Source organism: Branchiostoma lanceolatum, chromosome 7, assembly GCF_035083965.1.
Source record: "Branchiostoma lanceolatum isolate klBraLanc5 chromosome 7, klBraLanc5.hap2, whole genome shotgun sequence".
In the NCBI taxonomy this organism is placed as follows: domain Eukaryota; kingdom Metazoa; phylum Chordata; class Leptocardii; order Amphioxiformes; family Branchiostomatidae; genus Branchiostoma; species Branchiostoma lanceolatum.
The window spans coordinates 18,177,823-18,200,107 of record NC_089728.1 but is presented as its reverse complement, the minus strand read 5'-3'; the positions used below and the strand labels follow the sequence as shown (position 1 = coordinate 18,200,107).

The window sequence follows — 22,285 nt, the reverse complement described above, 5'->3', positions numbered from 1 at the left end:
AGTACCAATTATGACGTAATGGGCACGCTGTCTGCCTGATCGCCGACGCTGCCTATTTTTGAGCGGGCTAGAAAGAAATAGCCGTCCACTATTTCGTCTTTATACATCACTACCAGATACCACAGTGATATACATACCACGGCAAACCAGGGTGCTTCCACTCCAGGTACCACTAGAACAGGTCCTTGTGGTGCTGCCGGAGACTTGGGTGTACCCAGAGTTGCACCGGTAGGTACAGCTCTCCCCGTGTATGTAGGGGGAGGAACAGCCACTTCTTGAGGTGTAGGAGAGACTTGTTGGGGTGGGGCATGAAGCTGAAAAAGAGATAAAACAGATATGGACATGACGTTCTTTTTTATTGTGTAGCTTGGTTTGGGAAATGTCAGGAGGCTTGAGGACCTTGCAGTTGTCGGCCATACATTCGTTCTGCAGAAAAACGTAAATATTAGCTAAGGTTAGCACCACTGTGACCACTCCAAATCAACCCCTTCCGCCCACCATCAGCATCGAATATTCTACAGGGGTTTTTAGACTGATGGGTACGTACTCAACCTTCCCTTTATCACGTTGTGAATACTCCAAGAGCACTCAAGAATTTTATGTACAAAGGATCGGGACCGGTAGGTAGTTAAACATTGGGATAGGTAGAGGAAGAACCACTTGAAGGCGATGTTTAACTTTGATGTCACAGCAAAAGGCAAACCTTATGGAAGGAGGAAGCAAGATGTTCAGTTTTATAGTGTGTGTCGTTGTGGACGTCTGATATCGTAAGACGTTGAAATTATGAAGCGCAGTTGATTATCAAAGATATTGGAAATTTGGCTGTAACTATGGGAATACTTGAATGATGTTAGCTGTACAGTAAGGTAATCAATCAAACGACAGAGCAAAACAGTGGTCGCTGTAGATTGGTTTCGATGTTGTTGACCTTTTGGTATCCGCCGGCTGCAGAACAAGTATTCAGAGGACGTCCCCTTTAAGAATCCTCTAATGGCAGACAACCATTACACACATGTTATAGATACCTCCCTTGTCAATGTTTTCTAGATACCACAGTGTTAGTGATATACATACCGCGGCAGACCAGGTTGGTCCCACTCCAGCTTCCACTAGAACAGGTCCGCACGGTGCTGCCGGAGACTTGGGTGGACCCAGACTGGCATCCGTAGGTACAGCTTTCTCCGTGTGTGTAAGGGGCGGAACATCCGCTCCTGGTGGTGTAGGCAAGGGTTGGAGGGGTGGAGCATGAAGCTAAAAAGGTGATGAAAAAGATTGGGCCATGACGTCAGTTTTCATTGTGTAGCTTGGTTGGAAAAGGGTAAAAGACAACGTAATGATTCATGGGGACTGCAGTCATACATTGGTTGATATCTGCAGAAAGGTATAAAGAATTAAGTCAAAAATTCACTGTCAACCTAACCGCATCAGCCAGCCTCTATCATCGGTGTTCTTACATGGATTCTTTAAAGCGGTGAGGCACTCAACTTTCTTTATACCACGCTGTAACACTGACCAAAATACTCGCAGAACATGATGGCCATGTACCCAGGACGTCACCGGTAGGAACATCTCTCCCTATTAGGGCAGAGAGAGTAACAACCGATTCTGTAGGTATAGGTCAGGGAAAATTGGTGGTGTATTTCAGGTGAAATATTGACCTCCTTCACCCTGACATTGACATTTTCATGTAATTTGCAATCCCGCATTATATTAGGGGGGTCCTTACAGGCCTAGGGGACGCCCTCGCAGTGCTAGTGTGCCAGAAAAGCATTGTGAGGCAATTCCCCGTAAGCCTCCCCTAAAGTAACATCGCGAAACATTTGAAACTTACTCAATCTTTTCAGATTAGGAGCCGGCAACAGAAACACTAATAGTTTCTCTACAAGGTCGGCTCTTGAAATAATGGCTAACAAAGGAATGAACTACAAAGTATCAAATGCTTCTGATGTTTCTTTTGATCTTTTCTCATCGTTGCGTGGCTGATCAGTGCAGGTGCCTACTTCCGGGAGGGCAAAAAAAGTGTCCATTATCTAGGTACCACACTTCAAAATACAACAATGATACACATACCACGACAGACCAGATTGCTCCCACTCCAGCTTCCACTAGAGCAGGTCCTGGAGGTGCTGCCGGAGACTCGGGAGTACCCAGACTGGCACCCGTAGGTACAGGTCTCCCCTGGTAAGTAGAGGGAGGAACAACCACTTCGAGAGGTATAGGAGATGGTTGGTGGGGCGGAGCACATCCGACCTGAAAAAAAAATCAAATAGACTTGATATGGCGTTCATTTTCATTGTGTAGCTTGGTTTGAAAAGGGTATCGAAAACACCAAAAGGCATGGGGACTATACTTACCGGGGTACCTGCCATACATTCGTTCATCATCAGGATAAAGATCAGGTAATTTTCACACGCCACCATCATCGAGGCCAGACCAGCGCCATAATCGAGGTTTACAGGGATTTCTACAGGCAAATTACATTTCTTATACCCCGTTGTGAGACTTTCTAAGATATTTCAGATAACTTTACATGTTGGCTCTTCATCTGTTACTCCTGTGTAATGTCTGTTCTTCTGTGCTGACAGTTTGACTGTTTTGATTCTATTCTAAGGCTAAATAACACTTTGTATTTGCACGGGAGCATGGAATGTACGCCCAGTCGATACCTACGCCGATAAAGCCTAGGTTACACATAGCCGAACATGGCCTCCCGACTCTCCCCCGACCATGGTTGGAGTGATTCGGGAATGATTCGGGAGCTAGCTCGGTTGGCGTTCAGCTGAGTCGGCTGGCGTTCGGCTGAGTCGGCTGGTGTTCGGCTGCGCCAGCCGAATGTTTTGAAAATTTCAAAACATTCGGCTCTGGACGGAGGGTCTGAAATGGGTCGGCTGGTGTTCGGCTGGTGTTCGGCGCGGTCGGCTAGTGCTCGGCTGGTATTCGGGATTGAGTCAGTAGTAAAATTAGAACCTTAACCACGCCAGAAACACTACTGACTTACTCCCAACTAGTTTCCAACCTACTCATAACTCACCCCAAGGCCGTAGAAAAAACTCTGCTAACTAATTCTCAACCAAGTGACTACAATCGGAACGTGGGCGAATCACCCCCGACCTTCACACGACCAAAAACAAAGAAGAACACTAAAAGCAGTATTAAAGCTAGCCATGATCCGAACTCGATCTCTCGGTGATGTTAACAACATAATAGAATGGATTATTTTAAATAAAACCAAAAATGACCCCTCTTTTGAAAGTCGCTGAATATGTCCATTTAAATTTGTCAGAGGGTCTGCAATCGGTCGGGGTTTAGTCAGAAGAGATTCGGCAGTCTGCGGCTAGAGGTCGGGATGGTTGGGAGTAAGCTAGAAAGCATTCGGGGCCCATTCGGGAGTAATTCATGTACTGGTTAGGAGATGATCGGCGCATCTTCGGCGCATGTTCGGCGCCAAAGATAGGCGTGGCCCAAAAACTGGTCAAAATGCTCCCGAACTACCGCCGACCTGAGTCGGCTAGCGTTCGGGAGCCATGTTCGGCTATGTGTAACCTAGGCTTAACTGAAAAACAGTTGATTCCTGGTTTAATCAGGAAAACATGCATTTCCGATGCTTCTTGTCTCTTTTTCTTCTACTAATGTCGGTATTTTGCCATGCATGCATTCATATTGAACTTTCATTTTCACGATCATGATAGGATACATACCACAGACCATATTAGTCCCACTCCAGCTTCCACTAGAACAGGTCCTCGTGGTGCTGCCGGAGACTTGGGCGTATCCAAACTGGCACGTGTAGTAACATCTCTCCCCTGGTGAGTAGGGGGAGGAACAGCCACTTCTGATGGTGTTGGAGAGGGTTGGTGGGGTGGAGCATAAACGAACTGAAATAGTAATGAAACAGATTCGGACATGGCGTTCATCTTTAGTGTGTATCTTGCTTTGGAAATGTTACAGAGGACTTCAAAAGGCTTGTGGACTGCAATGCAACCTAGGAGTAAATTTGTTGCTGAAATCATAGAGATTAGCTACACGTTTACTCCCTACCAAACAACACCCGCCCACCACTATTATTCAGGTTCCTACAGGGTCAGGGATTCCGCAATACAGTAGCTCAGCCGACTTCATACCCGCTGTTACACTGATAAGACAATCAAGTCTAAAATTTTTGTACCCGGGACAACATCGATAGGTAGATATTGCTCCTATTGGCACAGGGGAAAAAGCTATTCTCCAAGCAGAGGCTTCAATCGAGAGGGGTAGTTTTGTCCGGGATTTCTAACGTCCCTCTCCTCTCGTTAGAAATCCCGGACAAAACTACCCCTCTCGATCGAAGCCTCTGCTTGGAGAATACCGTTTCCCTAGCTATAGGTATAGGTGCAGGCTAGACCTAACTAGGTGGCGCAGGAACAGTCCAACCGTAGAAAGCTAGCTTGACCTCGTTGTTTGTTTTTTCATTTTTGTGTGGTGGCTGTATATGATCGTCTGAAATCGTGAGGCGTTTAGATTATGAAGAACAGTTGATTCATGCTTTAATCAGTGAAAAAGGAACGAATTCCGTAATACAGTGATGACCGAGTACTCAGCCTACTTTATACCGCACTGTGACACTGTACCCGGGACAGCATCGGTAGGTACATATCTCTCCTATTGACACAATTGATTCATGCTTTAATAAAGGAAGAAAGAAATGATTTTCATGCCATCTGGGTTCTTCGTCTTTTAATCTTTCTGTTAGAATTTTGAATGTCATGTTTTTACTAAATAACGTGAACTTTGCATTTCACGAAGATAGCATGGTAATGTGCGCTCAGACAGTACCTTTGCTTATGCTTGCTTTTCGCGGTACATTGAACCCCGCCTAAGGCATCAATTCATAGGACTGAGTTAAAATTCGTTCCTATAGACAGGGCATCTCGATCCTCAGGTTTCCCCCATATCGACACTGAGAGGACGTTCCCTGAATCAAGGCTCCGCTATTGTGAAATTGCAAAGCACTTACAATATTCGAATCTCGACTTTGGCAAATGTTTTAGCTGCTTTGTTTATATGATGATCTTTCTTTTCATCGCCGATAGCCTGATTGCAGACGCCTCCTGCTTTCGGATGAGCGAAATAGTTGTCGTCTAAACTCTGGTCTTCTTGCAAACTTCCCAGATGCCACTATGATATACATACCGCAGACCAGGTTGGTCCCACTCCAGCCTCCAATAGAACAGGTCCTCGTGGTATAACCGGAGACTATGGAGTACCCAAAAATGCAGCTGTAGGTACATCTCTCCCCTGGTGTGAAGGGGGAGGCACAACCGCGTATGGAGGTGTAGGAGATGGTAGGTGGGGTGGAGCAACCTGAAGTGAAAGATGAAACACATTTGGGCATGACATTCATTTTCATTGTGTAGCTTGGTTTGACAGGGGCAGTTGGTACATGTGGCTTGAGAACTGAAGTCGTCGGTGCCAGTCGTACATTCGTTGATATCTGTAAGAAATCATACAGATTAGCAAAAGTTCACTTCCCACCTGACACCACTCACCGTCCAACGTTATCTAGGTTCCCACAGGGACGTTGCCTACTTCCGGGCGGGCGAAAAAATGCCTTTGATGATGTCGTTTTACATCAGTTCCAGATATCACAGTGATATACATACCACAGACTAGATTAGTCCCACTCCAGCTTCCACTAGAACAGGTCCTCGTGGTGCTGCCGGAGACGGTGGAGTACCCAGTGCTACACCGGTAGGTACATCTCTCCCCTTGTGTGTAGGGGGAGGAACAACCGCTCCTAGTGGTGTAGGAAAGGCTTGGTGGGGCAGAGCATATACCTGTGATAAAATAGAGTTAAGTATGTTGTTCATTTTCATTCAGGAGCTAGGCTCGAGAGGGAAGAGAAATCGCCATGAGGCTTGAGGACTGCAGTTGGTGTCGGACGCAAATCCGTTGCTATCTGTACAAAAGCATAGACATTAGCTAAAGTTCCCTCCCTCACGATCACCGCCCACCCCCTACCATAATCGGAGTTCCTTTAAGAATTCACCGGATTCGTGCAGTGAAGAGGTGCTCAGCCTGTCTTATATGAGGGTCTGCATGCCCTTTTTCGTGAAGCGTTACGAGCGATTTTAATTCACCGTTAATCGTTACCGGCCGCCCTGAATTTACCGTTAAGCGTTATCGGTATATTACTCGTGAAGCGTTACTGGTCGTTTTAATTCCTCGTTAAGCGTTAATTGTCATCCTGAATTTAACGTTAAGCGTTATTGAGTAATTCCTCGTTACAGAGGAAAAAGCATTTCAGTGGGTCAAGATTTCAAAATTTTCTCCAGAGAGCACACGGCTCCGGCGAAAATTTGTCGGTAGGGCGCCCCCACAAAATTTCAAGCTGAAACACTTCTATTTTTCACTCTACTAGCAAAGTTTTCTCCTCAAAATTCAGGAAATTAAGCGTTTCGCGGTTCAAGATTTTGACATTTTCCCAGGGTGCATGCCGGGCCTTCGTCGAAAAATATTGTCAGGAGGGCGTCGACCCCCAAAACTCAAGCTGAAACTCTTCTGTATTTTTTCACAAACAGAAATATCATTAAACTTAACTTACATTACGAGTAATATTTGCCCATCGAAATGCAAGAACTAGCGTTTCAGGGTACGGTGTCAAGAATTTTCCCCGGGAGCATGTCGCAGCTCCGGCGAGGTCTGGAGGGCGTGACGCCCCTCAAAAATCAACCTGAAACTCTTCTGTATTTTTTTTTTCAAATACAGATGTCATAAAACTTAGCTTACTCTTCAGCAAAATCCCCCCTCAGAATGCAGGAAATAGCGTTTCAGAGGGTCAAGATTTCAAAATTTTCGTCGCGCCTTCGGCGCTCGTACGTCATCGTGACCATGAAATTTCCTGTCGCCGTCGAATTTAAAGGATTCGGAGCAGGCGTGCGAGAATGGCATAGCGTAATAGGTCTCTTGCCACAAGATAAGGACGACTAGTGGCAAAAAAAACCGTCGTCTTCAGGGGTATCTCATCATGTTCTAAAAATGCTGAATTTACCGTTAAGCGTTATCGGCCGGCCTGAATTTACCGTTAAGCGTTATCGGCTGGCCTGAATTTACCGTTAAGCGTTGCCAGGACCCCCCCATGCAGACCCTCTTATATCCCATTGTGGCACTGATCAAAACACTCCCTGAACATTCCAGAATGTTATACACCCAGGATGGCACCGTTAGGTACATATTGCCCAATTGGCGCAGGGGAAGTAACAACCGCTTCTCTATTTGCAGGCGTGGATTAACGTGACGGCTCAGGACAAGTCCAACATTCTGAAATGAGGAAACAGAGCTGAACACGGTATTTATTGGTTTCCTTAGCTGGAGTTCGAAACTAAAGGATCTAGAGTTGTTTTTATGGACATCCAAAAGCGTGAGATATTTGGATGGATAAATACGATTGATTCTTGCTTTTAATCAGGGGAAATGTAATGATGTTCTGATGCCTCTTGACTCTTCTCCTTTTACTCTGCTGACCTAATTTGACGGTCGACATCCTTTTATCTAATATGGAATATGTATCTGAAGATAGCATGGGAATGTAGGCTCCGGCAAGTTCTATGCCGATATTTGAAATGCTTTACATAGTACAGTCAAATCTTCCCAAGGCGAGCATACAAGGGACTGAGCAAAAAAGGGTCGGCATGGACAGTGGTCTCGATAGACAGGTTTTTGTCGGACCAGCAATAAGACAGCTTTCCTTTTAACGGTCCCCACCTGTGACAATCGCAAAGCGCCTAAAACATACCCAGAAAAAAAACAGGCAAATGATTCGGCAAATGATTCAGATGCTTCTCTTTCGCATGATGATCCCTTTTTTCCCTTGGTGCTTGCCTGACCGCCGACACTACCTACTTCCGGGCGGGCGAAGATAATGCTGTCCATAATTTCGCTTTCACACAACACTTTGAGATACCACAGTGCTATACATACCACAAACCAGACTTGTCCCACTCCAACTTCCACTAGAACAGGTCCTCACGGTGTTGCCGGTCTCTCGGATGTATCCAGAGTTGCACCGGTAGGTACAGGTCTCCCCTTGTGTGTAGGGGGAAGAGCAACCACTCCTGGTGGTGTAGGAGAGGGTTGGTGGGGAGGAACATGTACGACCTGAAAAAGAAATAAAACAGTTTTAGACAACGCGTTCATTTCCATAAACAAAGCTTGAAAAGGGTGCAGAAAACGTCACGAGGCATTGGGACTGCAATGTAATCGCCGGTACCATCAGTACATTTAGTACTGAAAGCATAGAGATAAGATAAACATTTGCTCCCCACCAAACACCACCCGCACGCCACCATTATCCAGGCTTCTACAGGGATTCCGTAATACAGTGATGACCGGGTACTCAGCCTACTTTACACCCCGCTCAGGCGCTGTGACATTGTACCTGGGACAGCATCAGTACGTACACATCTCTCCTATTGACACAGTTGATTCATGCTTTAATAAGGGAAAAAATAAATGATTTTCTTATGTCATCTGGAATCTTCATCTTTCAATCTTTCCCTTAAATTTCGACCGTTATGCTTTTACTTGCAGGCTAAATGACGTGCATGTGAACCTTGAATTTTTACGAAGATAGCATGGTAGTGTGCGCTCAAGCAGATCCTATGCTTATACTTGCTTCTTGCGGTACATTGAAACTCGCTTAAGGCTTCTATTCATGGGAATAGGCAAAAATTCGTCCATTTAGACAGGGCATCTTGATCCACAGGTTTCCCCCAGATCGACACTGAGAACACGTTTGTTAATCAAGGCTCCGCTAATGTGAAATTGCAAAGCACTAACAATATTCTCGACTTTGGCAAATGCTCAGATGCTTTATTTACATGATGATCTTTCTTTTCATCACTGGTAGCCTGATTACAGACGCTGCCAGCTTTCGGGTCGGCGAAATGATCGTCGTCGAAACTCTGGACTTCTCGCAAACTTTCCAGATGCCACTATTATATACATACCGCAGACCAGATTGGTCCCACTCCAACCTCCACTAGAACAGGTCCTCGTGGTGCTACCGGAGACTGGGGAGTACCCAGAAATGCAGCTGTAGGTACATCTCTCCCCTGGTGTGTAGGGGGAGGCACAACCGCTTCTGGAGGTGTAGGAGATGCTAGGTGGGGTGGAGCAACCTGAAGTGAAAGATGAAACACATTTGGGCATGACATTCATTACCTTCGCCGAGAAGGTTATGCAGAGGGTAGCGTTTGTTTGTCTGTTTATAGTGGCACGGAATAACTCAAGAACGCCTTGATGGATTGTCTTGGCATTTGGTATGTTGGTAGGTTTTGATGAGACCTAAAAACGATTAGATTTTGGGCCCTCTAGCGGCTTCTTACGGTACTGCAGCGGAACTTCCTGGTTTGATATCTCGTGTTCTGGACATGCTATGGAACTTATTTTTGAGTGGTAGATAGATCTTTGGACAGAGAGTAAGTGGTGTGGGTTTGGGCCCCCTAGCGGCTTTTTGGAACTGCAGGAGCAGGTTTTGCGTCTGACTTTGAAAGGGAATAACTCAAGAAGGGCTTGATGGATGGTAATGATTTTTGGTAAATAGATAGCTTGAGTGAAGATGTACATGATTAGATACTTATTATGCAAATCAGTACCTAATTTGCATAATCAATGAGGAAAGTTTATACATCCACCAAATTCCATGATAGGACTCTGAAACATGTGACATATGTAACTGAGGAAGAGATAAATATCAATTAATATGAACTATGCAAATGAAGACCTCATTTGTATAATTAATGAGGAAATACTATAACAAGATGGGCTTGATGGATGGTCATTATTTTTGGTATGTAGATAGCTTGTGTGATGCTTAGTATGATTGGACAATAATTATGCAAATCAGATTCTAATTTGCATAATTAATGAGGCAACTTTAAAAATCCGCTTTATTCCATGATATGACTATTCAAATTGTAACTGAGGAGGAGAGAAATGTTTATAGATAGAAAATATGCTAATATGGGCTAATTTGCATACTTAATGAGTAACTTCTCTAATTCCACACTGGCAAATGACGGCAATTTCATACATTCAATACTTTTTTTTGGCATCAGGACGTTATGTGAATGTAAACATCGTTGAATCAAATTATGCTAATAAGGGCCTCATTTGCCTAATTACTGAAAAATATTAGCATAACCTTCTTTGTTGAGCTCATAATTTGTTAAGCTCATACTTTGGACATGTTATATTTTAAGACAATCAACTGGTATGATTTATAATTGATGAGAAACACTCCTAATACATCAGTCATAAAGGTTAAAATCATTTGGCGAAGGTATGAGGTCGTGGAACTCTAGTTTTCATTGTGTAGCTTGGTTTGACAGGGGCAGTTGGTACATGTGGCTTGAGAACTGAAGTCGTCGGTGCCAGTCGTACATTCGTTGATATCTGTAAGAAATCATACAGATTAGCAAAAGTTCACTTCCCACCTGACACCACTCACCGTCCAACGTTATCTAGGTTCCCACAGGGACGTTGCCTACTTCCGGGCGGGCGAAAAAATGCCTTTGATGATGTCGTTTTACATCAGTTCCAGATATCACAGTGATATACATACCACAGACTAGATTAGTCCCACTCCAGCTTCCACTAGAACAGGTCCTCGTGGTGCTGCCGGAGACGGTGGAGTACCCAGTGCTACACCGGTAGGTACATCTCTCCCCTTGTGTGTAGGGGGAGGAACAACCGCTCCTAGTGGTGTAGGAAAGGCTTGGTGGGGCAGAGCATATACCTGTGATAAAATAGAGTTAAGTATGTTGTTCATTTTCATTCAGGAGCTAGGCTCGAGAGGGAAGAGAAATCGCCATGAGGCTTGAGGACTGCAGTTGGTGTCGGACGCAAATCCGTTGCTATCTGTACAAAAACATAGACATTAGCTAAAGTTCCCTCCCTCACGATCACCGCCCACCCCCTACCATAATCGGAGTTCCTTTAAGAATTCACCGGATTCGTGCAGTGAAGAGATGCTCAGCCTGTCTTATATCCCATTGTGGCACTGATCAAAACACTCCCTGAACATTCCAGAATATTATACACCCAGGATGGCACCGTTAGGTACATATTGCCCAATTGGCGCAGGGGAAGTAACAACCGCTTCTCTATTTGCAGGCGTGGATTAACGTGACGGCTCAGGACAAGTCCAACATTCTGAAATGAGGAAACAGAGCTGAACACGGTATTTATTGGTTTCCTTAGCTGGAGTTCGAAACTAAAGGATCTAAGGTTGTTTTTATGAACATTCAAAAGCGTGAGATATTTGGATGGATAAATACGATTGATTCTTGCTTTTAATCAGGGGAAATGTAATGATGTTCTGATGCCTCTTGACTCTTCTCCTTTTACTCTGCTGACCTTTTGACGGTCGACATCCTTTTATCTAATATGGAATATGTATCTGAAGATAGCATGGGAATGTAGGCTCCGGCAAGTTCTATGCCGATATTTGAAATGCTTTACATAGTACAGTCATATCTTCCCAAGGCGAGCATACAAGGGACTGAGCAAAAAATGGTCGGCATGGACAGTGGTCTCGATAGACAGGTTTTTGTCGGACCAGCAATAAGACAGCTTTCCTTTTAACGGTCCCCACCTGTGACAATCGCAAAGCGCCTAAAACATACCCAGAAAAAAAAACAGGCAAATGATTCGGCAAATGATTCAGATGCTTCTCTTTCGCATGATGATCCCTTTTTTCCCTTGGTGCTTGCCTGACCGCCGACACTACCTACTTCCGGGCGGGTGAAGATAATGCTGTCCATAATTTCGCTTTCACACAACACTTTGAGATATCACAGTGCTATACATACCACAAACCAGACTTGTCCCACTCCAACTTCCACTAGAACAGGTCCTCACGGTGTTGCCGGTCTCTCGGATGTATCCAGAGTTGCACCGGTAGGTACAGGTCTCCCCTTGTGTGTAGGGGGAAGAGCAACCACTCCTGGTGGTGTAGGAGAGGGTTGGTGGGGAGGAACATGTACGACCTGAAAAAGAAATAAAACAGTTTTAGACAACGCGTTCATTTCCATAAACAAAGCTTGAAAAGGGTGCAGAAAACGTCACGAGGCATTGGGACTGCAATGTAATCGCCGGTACCATCAGTACATTTAGTACTGAAAGCATAGAGATAAGATAAACATTTGCTCCCCACCAAACACCACCCGCACGCCACCATTATCCAGGCTTCTACAGGGATTCCGTAATACAGTGATGACCGGGTACTCAGCCTACTTTACACCCCGCTCAGGCGCTGTGACATTGTACCTGGGACAGCATCAGTACGTACACATCTCTCCTATTGACACAGTTGATTCATGCTTTAATAAGGGAAAAAATAAATGATTTTCTTATGTCATCTGGAATCTTCATCTTTCAATCTTTCCCTTAAATTTCGACCGTTATGCTTTTACTTGCAGGCTAAATGACGTGCATGTGAACCTTGAATTTTTACGAAGATAGCATGGTAGTGTGCGCTCAAGCAGATCCTATGCTTATACTTGCTTCTTGCGGTACATTGAAACTCGCTTAAGGCTTCTATTCATGGGAATAGGCAAAAATTCGTTCATTTAGACAGGGCATCTCGATCCACAGGTTTCCCCCAGATCGACACTGAGAACACGTTTGTTAATCAAGGCTCCGCTAATGTGAAATTGCAAAGCACTAACAATATTCTCGACTTTGGCAAATGCTCAGATGCTTTATTTACATGATGATCTTTCTTTTCATCACTGGTAGCCTGATTACAGACGCTGCCAGCTTTCGTGTCGGCGAAATGATCGTCGTCGAAACTCTGGACTTCTCGCAAACTTTCCAGATGCCACTATTATATACATACCGCAGACCAGATTGGTCCCACTCCAACCTCCACTAGAACAGGTCCTCGTGGTGCTACCGGAGACTGGGGAGTACCCAGAAATGCAGCTGTAGGTACATCTCTCCCCTGGTGTGTAGGGGGAGGCACAACCGCTCCTGGAGGTGTAGGAGATGCTAGGTGGGGTGGAGCAACCTGAAGTGAATGATGAAACACATTTGGCATGACGTTCATTTGCATTATGTAGCTTGTTTTGAAAGGGCAGTTGGTACATGGTGCCTGACGTACATTCGTTGATATCTGTAAGAAATCATACAGATTAGCTACTGTTCACTCCCCGCCCGACACCTATCACCCTCCAACATGATCTAGGTACCCACAGGGATTCTTAGAATGATGGTGAAGTAGAACATGTCCGAACTGAAAGAGTGACGAAACAGATCTTCACATGATGCTTATTTACATTGTGTAGTCTGGTTTGGAATTGGTTAGGAAAACGTCATGAGGCTGAAGAACTGCAGTTGTCGGTACCAGACGTACATTAATTGATATCGGTAGGAAAGTATAAAGATTAGCAAAAGTTCACTACCCAACTGACACCTCCTTCTCGCCAACACTATCTATGTTCCTATGGGACAGTGATGAGTTACCCAAACCTTCCTTATGCCCTGCCGGGACACAAATCACTTCCAGCACATGCCGGAATTTCTATTAGCGCAGGGGAAGAGGCATCCGCTTCCGTAGGTGTAGGCTAGAGCTAACTTGGTGGTGCAGGACAAATCCATCTGCTCGGAAGGAGGAAGCAGGCTTCAACACGATGTCGATCTATATTTAGCTAGAGATGGAAATGAGACGGGGGTGCCATGCATGTACTTGGACGTCTGAAACTATGAGATGTTTAGATTATTGAAGCACAGCTCATTCTTGCTTCAATCAGAAAAAAATGTATTCATTTCTGATACTGTTGTATCATAGCTCTTGGCCTCTTCTGTGATACCCCTTTAGTGTTAACATTTTACCGCCATGCTTTCAACTTGAGGCTGAATGCCTTGAATTTTGTATTTTCACGAAAGTTAGCATGGCAATTTAGCTGAGGCAAAACGCGAGTCACGCCTGCAAAAGGCCACCACTCAATTCACTGAGCAAAAAGACGCTAAGAGAGCACCCATTTTAATGCTACTAGAATGTCAGATCGCAAAAGCACTTTACAAATTCTGAAAAGTGGGTCCTTCTAAAGTAATATGAAATGCTTTAAATGTTTCTCTTTCTCATGTTGATGTTTTCTCCATATATCACTGCTGCCTGATCGCCAACAACGTTGCCTACTTCCGGGCGGGCGAAAAAATATCTTTGATGATGCCGTCTTACATCACTTCCAGATATCACAGTGATATACATACCACAGACTAGATTAGTCCCACTCCAGCGTCCACTAGAACAGGTCCTTATTGTGCTGCCGGAGACGGTGTAGTACCCAGTGCTACACCGGTAGGTACATCTCTCCCCTTGTAAGTAGGGGGAGGCACAACCGCTTCTGGTGGTGTAGGAGAGGCTTGGTGGGGCAGAGCATACACCTGAAAAAGTGATAGAATATTTGGACATGTCATTCATTTTCATTTAGTAGCTAGGCTCGAGCAGGTAGAGAATATGTCATGAGGCTTGGGGACTGCAGTTGTCGGTACCGGCCGTACATCTGTTGATATCTGTACAAAAGCATAGAGATTAGCTAAAGTTCACTCCCTAACGATCACAGCCCAACCACTACCATAATCGGAGATCCTTCAAGGATTCGCCGGATTCTCACAGTGAAGAGATACTCAGCCTGACTTATGTTCCATTATGACACTGATCAAAATACTCCCTGAACATTCCAGAATGTTATACACCCAGGATGGAATCGTTAGGTACATATCGCCCAATTGGCGCAGGGGAAGTAAAAACCGCCTCTCTATGTGCAGAAAAGAGTTGTCTTTATCGACGCCCGAAATCGTGAGATGGTGCTTTTGTCTAAATGATTAATGACGAGGACTATGTATCTGAAGAATAGCATGGGAATGTAGGCTTACACAAGTTCCATGCCGATATTTGAAATGCTTTTCATAATGCATTCAAATCTGCCCAAGGCGAGCGTACAAGGGACTGAGCAAAAAATGATCGGTGTGGACAGGTGGTCTCAATAAACAGGTTTTGTCAGACTAGTACTAAGAGGGCATTTCTTTCAACGCTCCCCTCCTGTGAAATCGCAAGGCGCTTAAAAACTTTCTCAGACAGAAATGAGGCAAATGATTCAGATGCTTCTCTTTTGCATAACCTTTTTTTCTCGGTGCTTGGCCGATCGCCGAGACTGCCTACTTTTTGGCGGGCGAAGATAATGCCGTCCATAATCTCGTTTTCTTACAACACTTTGAGATACCACCGTTCAAAACATACCACAAATCAGGTTGGTCCCACTCCAACTTCCACTAGAACAGGTCCTCACGGTGTTGCCGGTCTCTCGGGTGTATCCAGAGTTGCACCGGTAGGTACAGGTCTCCCCTTGTGTGTAGGGGGAAGAGCAACCACTCCTGGTGGTGTAGGAGAGGGTTGGTGGAGGGGAGCATAAACGAACTGGAAAAGTAATGAAACAGATATGAACATGACGTTGATTTTTATTATGCAGCCTGATTTCAAAATGGTACAGAAAATGCCACGAGGCTTGGGGAAAGTCAAACTATGGCCTTCACTCAAGGGACTGTGTACACAGTGATCACCGTAGACAGCAGGTCTCGATATACTAGCCTGAATTCAATCAAACCTCCTGTGACCGCTCGCCGCCCTGTAACCGAGAGAAAACCCCGGACAGCTGTAGTTTGCGTTATACAGACTATCGATATACAGCTTCCAGCCAGAGCAGAACTGAGAAGACGTCCATTTTAAAGCTTCCCCATATCAGGTCACAAAACATTCTGAGAAAAAAAACTGGCAAATACTTCTGAAGATTCTCTTTTTCGTAATGATCCCTTCTTGCCATCTCCGTGCTTTGCCTGATTGTCGATGTTGCTTATTTTCGGGCAGGCGAAGGAAATTACGTCAATACTGTCGTGACACTGATCGAAACCAATTTTGTATACATACCGCAGGCAAGGTTGGTCCCACTCCAGCTTCCACTAGAACAGGTCCTCGTGGTACTACCGGAGATTTGGGCGTATCCAGACTGGCACCGGTAGGTACAGCTCTCCCCGTGTGTGTAGGGGGAGGCACATCCGCTCCTGGAGGTGTAGGAGATGCTTGGTGGGGCGGAGCAACCTGAAGTGAATGATGAAACAGATTTGGGCATGACGTTCATTTCCATTGAGAGACTTGGTTTGAAAAGGGTAGTTAGTACATGGGGCTTGAGAAATGCAGTCGTCGGTGCCGGCCCTACATGCGTTGACATCTGTAAGAAATCAAACAGATTAGCAAAAGTTCACTACCCGCTCGACACCATAGCATCCACCCCCAACAGGATATAGGTACCCACAGGATCCCACAGTGATGGTGAAGTAGAACATATCCGAACTGAAAAAAGTGACGAAACAGATTTGACCATGACGCTTATTTACATTGTGTAGCCTGGTTTGGAAAAGGGTTAGGAAAACGTCATGAGGCTGAAAAACTGCAGTCGTCGGTACCAGACGTACATTAATTGATATCGGTACCAAAGCATAAAGTTTAGCTAAAGATCACTACCCAACGGACACCTCTTGCTCGCTACCACTCTCTATGTTCCTACGGGACAGTGATGAGTTACCCAAACCTTCCTTGTGCACTTCCGGGAAACAAATCACTATGCCGGAATTTCTATTGGCGCAGGGGAGAGGCAATCGCTCCGTAGGTGTAGGCTAGATATAGAGCTAACTTGGTGGTGCAGGACAAGTCCATCTTTATGGAAGGAGGAAGCAGGCTTCAACGATGTAAATCTATATTGGATGGAAAGGACACGGGGGCGCCATGCATGTGCCTGCACGTCTGAAATTGTTAGATGTTTAGACTATGAAGCACAGATCATTCTTACTTCAATCAGAAAAAAATGTATTTCTTTCTGAAACTGTTGTATTACCTCTTGGCCTTTTCTCTGATACCCCTTTAGGATCATGGTAAGCATTAATAAGGCTTTTAGTATTTTTCTTTGTTTTGGGTCGTTTTTAGGTTTGGGGTGATTTGCTCACGATGTGGTAACAGTCACTTTTGGTTGGAAATGAGTTAGAAGAAATTTGTCTACGGCCTTGTGGTGAGTCATTAATAATAATAGGTTTGAAACTAGTCATCAGTGGTTATGACTTGGTTAAGGTTCTAATTCTACTGCTGACTTAGAACCTTAACCACGTCATAACCACTGATGACTAGTTTAAATGTTTTAACGTATTAAAAACATTCGGCTGTCTGTATCTGTATCTATATCTGTATCTATATAGCCGGTATAACCGCCATCAGGCGTAACACACCAGCTGTCGCAGCAGAACACCAGCCGACCAAGCCGAACACCAGCCGATTACAGCCGACCTAGTTCCCGAATCACTCCTAATCATGTCAGGGGAGATTCGGGAGACCATGCTCGGCTATGTGTAACCGGGGCTTGAGTGAATGTCCAGTAGCTGTGGATCTGGAGGGGTGACGAGGTCGTGTAGTTTGACAGCGGATTAGTCGTAAGTGTGTCATTAATGCGGTCGGCAGATATTGCGTGCGTCCGGAATACGCTCAGCATACGCACCTGATACGCAGCTATTCGCTGTATAAGGATGCGCTGAATTCGTTATTAATTTGCAATTCCGTATGAGTTACGTATTAGATTTTGTCAATACGCAGCCCTACGCTCGAAACTTCATATTTTTCGAATAGGGCCTTGTCACTCTTGTGCGTATATTATGTCTGTGGGAGATGCGTATGTTTTTTTTTTCATACACAGGCGTATGCACAATACGCACCTAATGGGTATCTCAATCGTTTTGTGAAAGTTTCAGGTACACAGACATACGCAAAGTACGGTCCAGTACGGCTGTAAAATTTTGGATCCACCCAAAACTTTCGTGCGAACGCTGTTACGCAGCTCAGACGTTATAAATACGCAGTGCATCCGTCCGACATCGGTCGAGTGAGGGTCGAGCGCGCTGTGTTTTTTTTTTTTTTTTTTTTCAAGAATAACAGTGGCAAAGGCAAAGTGGCGTTATACAATTCATTTTGCTAGCGCCACTTAGGGCCCTGTCACACTTGTGCGTATATCATGTCCGTGTGAGTTGCGTATTAACATTTTTGTCATACGCCGGCGTGCCCACAATACGCACCTAACGCGTATCTCAATCGTTTTGTGAAAGTTTTAGGTACGCAGGCACACACAAGGTAGGGCCCAGTACGCCTGATATTTTTGAAACTACCGAAAACTTTCGTGCGAACGCTGTTTCGCAGCTCAGACGTTATAAGAACGCAGTGTATACGTCCGACATCGGTCGAGTAAGGTACGAGCGCGCTTTGTGTTTGCGCTTTAAACGCGGTAATACGCTTCCCTTACGGCACGATCTCACAACCTAAAACACACCACCTCCAGGGCCAGGTTGTCTGTCTTTACGGTGTGCTATGTAGTTGTCGGGGAATATCTCACTGCTTGCTATGTCTTTATTAAGCTATTATATCTGGTTTGTACGTGTCAATTTATGTGTTCGCCCTTCAAACGCGGCAATACGCTTCTCTTGCGGCACGAGCTCTGAGCAGCGTACACATAGCATACATGCAGCGCAGATACAACGCACGATGAACGAACGTATAGCGAATAAGAATATATGGCACGGACTAGTGCCGTTCGTCTTGCGATCAGGCAGCGCATTGTACGTATTAGTAACGTTTGACAATCGCACAAATAGCGAAAGGATGGCGTGCACATAGCGTACTCGATAAAAATCCGGGGTACATTCCAGATTTAATATTTAATTGGTCGGATCGGGTATTTGATTTAGTTAAGGGCAGAGAGGAAACAAGTACAACCTTAATAGTATACATAACTTTCAATGATAATAATAGTCTTTATGGCATATTCCAGCCCAGATGGGCTAAACGCACAAATGGCCACACGTCGTCTAGAAGATGTAAAAGGTAAAACATGAAATGATAAAATGCTACATTCTAACTTGAAATAGTAAAAACACGATGCAAATAATCATTAATGTCCCTGTTACACACATAAAGAAAGTCCTACCTGTCGTCAGTTGTAAAGGCGTCTTCCAGTAACAATAACTACTGATATCAATGCAACTAAATACGCTCGCAATTAGCATAAGTCGGAAGTGCATCAGGCATGCGGTCGGCAGACGTACGTTGTGTGCGTCCGAAATACGCTCAGAATACGCACCTGATACGCAGCTATTCGTTGCAAGTACAATAGTATTGCGCATTTCATATGCAAATCATACGTGTCTTATACGCAATGGATGCACTGAATCCGTCCCATGCAATTTGATATTTTGAGCGTATTGCGAAAAATTTATATTGAACTCACACGGAATTGCTTATACGCACAAGTGTGACAGGGGCTATACATTGACGTACATGTACGACGCACACATAGCGGGCAAATAATGGCTTCAGCGCATCCATTGCGTATGAGTTGCGAAACATTATTTTTCTAGCTGCGATGATGACTAGGTGTTGATGTTCACCGTACGAAATCTGAACTGATCATAAAAACAGTGGGAAGCATCCGCTTTTTTTTAATTCGTCGTAAGTATGTCAGACATGCATATGCGGTAGTCATAAGCTGGTTGCGTCCGGAGTATGATCAGCATGCGCCTGCATACGCAACTTTTCGCAGCTAGAAAAATAGAGTTGCGGATCTCATCCGCAATAGATGCACTGACTTCGTTATTTGTACGCTAGGTGTGCGGCACACATACATCAATGTATTCGAAAAATGTCGAGCGTTTTAGCGTACGGCTGCGTATTGGCAAACTTTGATACAAGTGTAAACGGTGTTTTAGTGACGTTACCTCAACTTGCAGATCTGGTCATAATAATAGATGCGCAAACCTGGCAATGGGATACAATTACGCCATCTGGGGTCGAGCCCTGGTAGCGGGGAAGGCGGAGTTGCTGGAGCACACCTTTGGCCGACGGAACATGGGAATGTTTCACAAGAACACTCGTAAAGTATGCCGTTCTGGAACAGTGCGTTAAAAAATCATGTAAGTTTAAGATACTGGTAAGTTTAATAGCTATAAGATACTGCACGGATTTCATATTGATTCTACACACATTTCTGGATATCGAACAATTAAATTGGAGGAAAGTCAACAAACTTATAGTGGCAGGAAAAAATGTTTGATCAAGTTCATGATGGTATACAAAATACAGAAATTACTTGGTGACAAATAATAATCGAAGAGATGATTCATATAACCACACTTACCGTGAAGGTGTCATATACCTCTCTCCATTCTTCATAATTGCATGTTTCTCTACACTCTTCCACCAGGCTTCCAGATGGAGACCGTTTGGATCGATGACTTGGTTTCAAAAAGGTATTGGCATCCTTTTCTGATATGAACGGTGACGTGCCGTGGCCCTTAACACGCTCACTTATCCCTAGGACAAGAACGCAATTGAGGACCATCAAAAAGTGGTAATATGTTTAGAAAGTATTGTATCATTATCATATTTATGAAGAACGCAAATTTCGTGTCACCGTCGTCAGGTTCTTCACTAAATGGCGTTTTGCTGACCAGAAGTTTCAATTTCAAGTAGTCAGCGATGATGATAAGGTTTATGCCAATAGTTCAATTAGCTACTGTTGTTTTAGGGTCTTTTAGTTCAGTAACTAAATGTTGTTCGTCCGCCCTCAACAGGAAAGGGGGTCTACGCGTTGAACTTTCAGGCACTTGGGATAATGTAATGACCACCACCCCCACCCCCGGACGAACAACATTTAGTTACTGAACTAAAACAACAGTAGCTATTAGTTGTAACTCTATTCAGAGTTTTGGTATAAAACCTGGGTTTTCCAGTCCTATCGTTAGTCACTGACGAAAGACAGCGGATGCTGTCTGAAACGTCTGACTGTTTTAAAATTTTGTCCAGTTGCTTGAGTAACTAGTTTTGGCGTATCTTACTACCTGGATGTTATTTCCCACTTGAAAGGCAAAACAGCGATACCCTTTAGACCCCCCAAACACACACTTGAACATGGCCTCTACCAGGCTCCAGATGCGGCTGGAAAAAATAGAAATAGGCCAAATAGGCTGAGCAACATGCAAGAGGAGTTAGTCTGCTATAGAGGTACATTTGCCGCTCTGATGGCATATTGGACAATCTCTCCGTAGCCGACTCCCTTAGCCTATTCACTCTATTTGGCCAATTTCTATTATTTTCCAGCCATCCGCGGAGCCTGGTAGAGGTTAGGATGTTTTTGGAAAAGAGACTTACCGGCAGCAGATGCATGTGCTACTCTTTCCAGTAGCATCAGCATCACGACCATCATCCTCCAGACCAGTAGAGTTTGCATGTTCATTCCGTCTTCTTTTTTTCTCACAATCTGAAGCACACGTGAGATACAATGTAGCCACGGGATAAACAATGTCTTAGATTCTGGGTAATAGGTACAATTTGTCAACAAGCAATCATTATGTGATAGCATAAACATCCATAATTATATTACTATGTATTAGTTTTCAACATCCATATGATAGTAGACCTTTCTACACAATACACCTTTCTCACGCGGCGGACATGATAGAATGAAAACGAGGCCGTTGTGGCAAATATTAGATCGATTCCAGGGGGGGATTCGTTACCATCCCAACATTCCTCAATAAACATCCAGCAATACACATCCAAAGATGGCTGATTGTGGGCAAGAAGCATATAGACATATTGCTTTTGATATTGCAGCAGCTGGTACAATTTGATCATTAGATAGTCTTCTCACGAATTGTCAAAAGACTAAAGTAGTCCATTAGATCATTGGTGATAGCATACTGTTTGTGCATCAGAAAAAAAAAATCGACAAAACACCCATGGGAAAGGAAAAGGAAAATAACGTTTGTTTACAATTATAAAAAAAAACAATATCAAATATCACTGTACAACATCGGATGCAGAGCTTCAGACTTTCAACTACCTCAAAGACACAGACCTTCGAGAAGCCAACGAAACTGCACTGGACTGGTGATAGAGAAACACCGACAAGCAATGATGATGATATGGACAATATAGAAATAGAAGGGGGTATCCTCTAACCCCCTATTCGACACGGGTCGGAAAAGAAATCAAGAGGTACCAAGCAAGAAAATCTGGAATCTGGGCAAGACATGGGGTACCAAGGGAATCTGAACAAGACATGGGGCACCAAGGGAATCGAACAAGACAGGAGGTAAACAAGGGAATCTGAAGACGACAGGGGTACCAAGGAAATCTTTACGCGACAGAAGGTAC

The 22,285-nt window shown here is 44.4% G+C and overlaps 1 protein-coding gene across 1 annotated transcript; it reads right to left on the bottom strand.

Moving 5' to 3' along the window:
• Positions 1–172: 172 nt before the first annotated feature.
• LOC136438663 (sushi, von Willebrand factor type A, EGF and pentraxin domain-containing protein 1-like) lies at positions 173–21,356 on the bottom strand. The gene is made up of 13 exons (XM_066433577.1): positions 21,278–21,356; positions 15,968–16,138; positions 15,284–15,460; positions 14,254–14,427; positions 12,878–13,048; positions 11,877–12,026; positions 8,985–9,155; positions 8,006–8,133; positions 5,714–5,813; positions 5,170–5,340; positions 2,071–2,250; positions 1,085–1,211; positions 173–314 (listed from the first exon to the last, which is right to left on the bottom strand). Exons 1-13 carry the CDS (start codon positions 21,354–21,356, stop codon positions 173–175), a joined length of 1,941 nt encoding a protein of 646 aa, XP_066289674.1.
• Positions 21,357–22,285: the final 929 nt, after the last annotated feature.

What these genes read in the sequence shown, in the direction of transcription:
- LOC136438663 (XM_066433577.1), bottom strand. Translation starts at nt 21,356, where the DNA reads ATGCAAACTCTACTGGTCTGGAGGATGATGGTCGTGATGCTGATGCTA. An exon ending in TGGGACCAACCTTGCCTGCG is followed by an intron (nt 15,461 to 15,967) that starts GTATGTATACAA and finishes TTACTTTTCCAG; the next exon opens with TTCGTTTATGCTCCCCTCCA. An exon ending in GCTGGAGTGGGACCAACCTG is followed by an intron (nt 315 to 1,084) that starts GTCTGCCGCGGT and finishes TCTCTTTTTCAG; the next exon opens with CTTCATGCCCCACCCCAACA.